Source organism: Aplysia californica, unplaced genomic scaffold, assembly GCF_000002075.1.
Source record: "Aplysia californica isolate F4 #8 unplaced genomic scaffold, AplCal3.0 scaffold00017, whole genome shotgun sequence".
NCBI lineage: Eukaryota > Metazoa > Mollusca > Gastropoda > Aplysiida > Aplysiidae > Aplysia > Aplysia californica.
The window spans coordinates 417,829-419,151 of NW_004797287.1; the positions used below are offsets into that span (position 1 = coordinate 417,829).

General features: G+C 44.3%; 1 protein-coding gene across 7 annotated transcripts in view; it reads left to right on the top strand.

Moving 5' to 3' along the window:
- Window positions 1–1,323, top strand: part of LOC101857532 (protein NO VEIN) — a 75,942-nt gene that overhangs the window by 32,849 nt on the left and 41,770 nt on the right. For all 7 annotated transcript variants that reach the window (XM_035971415.1, XM_005090456.3, XM_005090452.3 and 4 more), the window contains one exon: window positions 339–492. In XM_035971415.1, coding sequence (XP_035827308.1) covers window positions 339–492 — 154 coding nt within the window. The remainder of the gene's footprint in view (window positions 1–338; window positions 493–1,323) is intronic.

Here is a 1,323-nt window from a genome sequence, read left to right on the forward strand (position 1 = left end):
GTTTTTGCTACTGTTAGATCATGAGCACTGTATAAGTCTTTCTTTTGCCAAAAGTTACTCAAGAATGTACTTCCTTTTTTCCGCTTTATGTGTTGATGTGAGATACCATTGTGTATGTGAATTTTCAGTAATGTGGTTAGCTCCTTTTTTCCTATCAAATATCTATTGTCATTTTCTCTCCTCCTTCTTTTGTTTGCATATTACTCTCTTATAACACGTCCTATCTTCAGCACTTATATGACAAATTTGTGTTGCAAGTGCAGGAAAACTCGTACTAAAACTAAACCTTCAAACTTATTCAATGCCTGAGAGGAAAAGTCAAATTTTCCGTTTTGCAGAAGCAGCAAGAGCGCCAGGGTCGCAGCTTGCAGCGTTTGTCCAAGGACCTGTACAGCAAGGACACCCACTTTGTGCTGGAGCTCATACAGAATGCGGACGACAACGCCTACACGGAGCCTCAGCCGGCTGTGAAATTCATCATTGATCACTCAGGTACCGTTGCGACTGTGGTGACCTTATAGGTGTTGGTTTAGGAGGTGACATAATTTCAACACATCATAGGTGGTTTCGGGCACTCCGGTGTGGTTTGCTCCTTTTTTCCTATTTAACACCTGTCGTCCTTGTCTCTCCTCCTTTTCTTTGAATGAATGTTACTCTCTAGTCATACCAGAGAGGGTTTACAGTAATAGAGGTGACACTCGTGGCGGCGCTCCATAACAACAGTGCATTGTTTCGCGTATCGCCCGGCGCGGGGCGCCAAAACACTTACGCGCGGTGATCGCTGCCACGGCGATGCTCAGGGATGCTGCCATGTCATGACAAAATGTAGTACCCTTTGTTGTTAGTTCACGAGGTTACTAGGCGTTTAACAAAGAAGGAGGCTGTGATTTCTATCGCATATTTTAGGCAACCCCCTGCCTCCCTCAGCCATAAACTGTAAGACTTGTTTTTGGCTTAAGTTAACATACATTAAAAAGATGCAGATACATTACTTCGTCTCTATAGATCTGAAAAAATAATATCACCGTAATTAAAGGAATAGTCCGTTTAATTTTCAGAAAATCTACTCGTTCTTCAGTGTCCCTCTGCCATCTCTCTCTCCCTCTCTGTCGGTCTGTCTTTTTTCTCTCCCTGTCTCATTCTCTCTCTCCCTGTCTCTCTTTCTCTCTCCCTGTCTCTCTTTCTCCCCCTCTCTCCCTCTGTCTACCTGTCTGTCTACCTGTCTGTCTGTCTGTCTGTCTGTCTGTCTGTCTGTCTGTCTGTCTGTCTGTCTCGCACACACACACACACACATACACACACACACACATATGCACGCACACA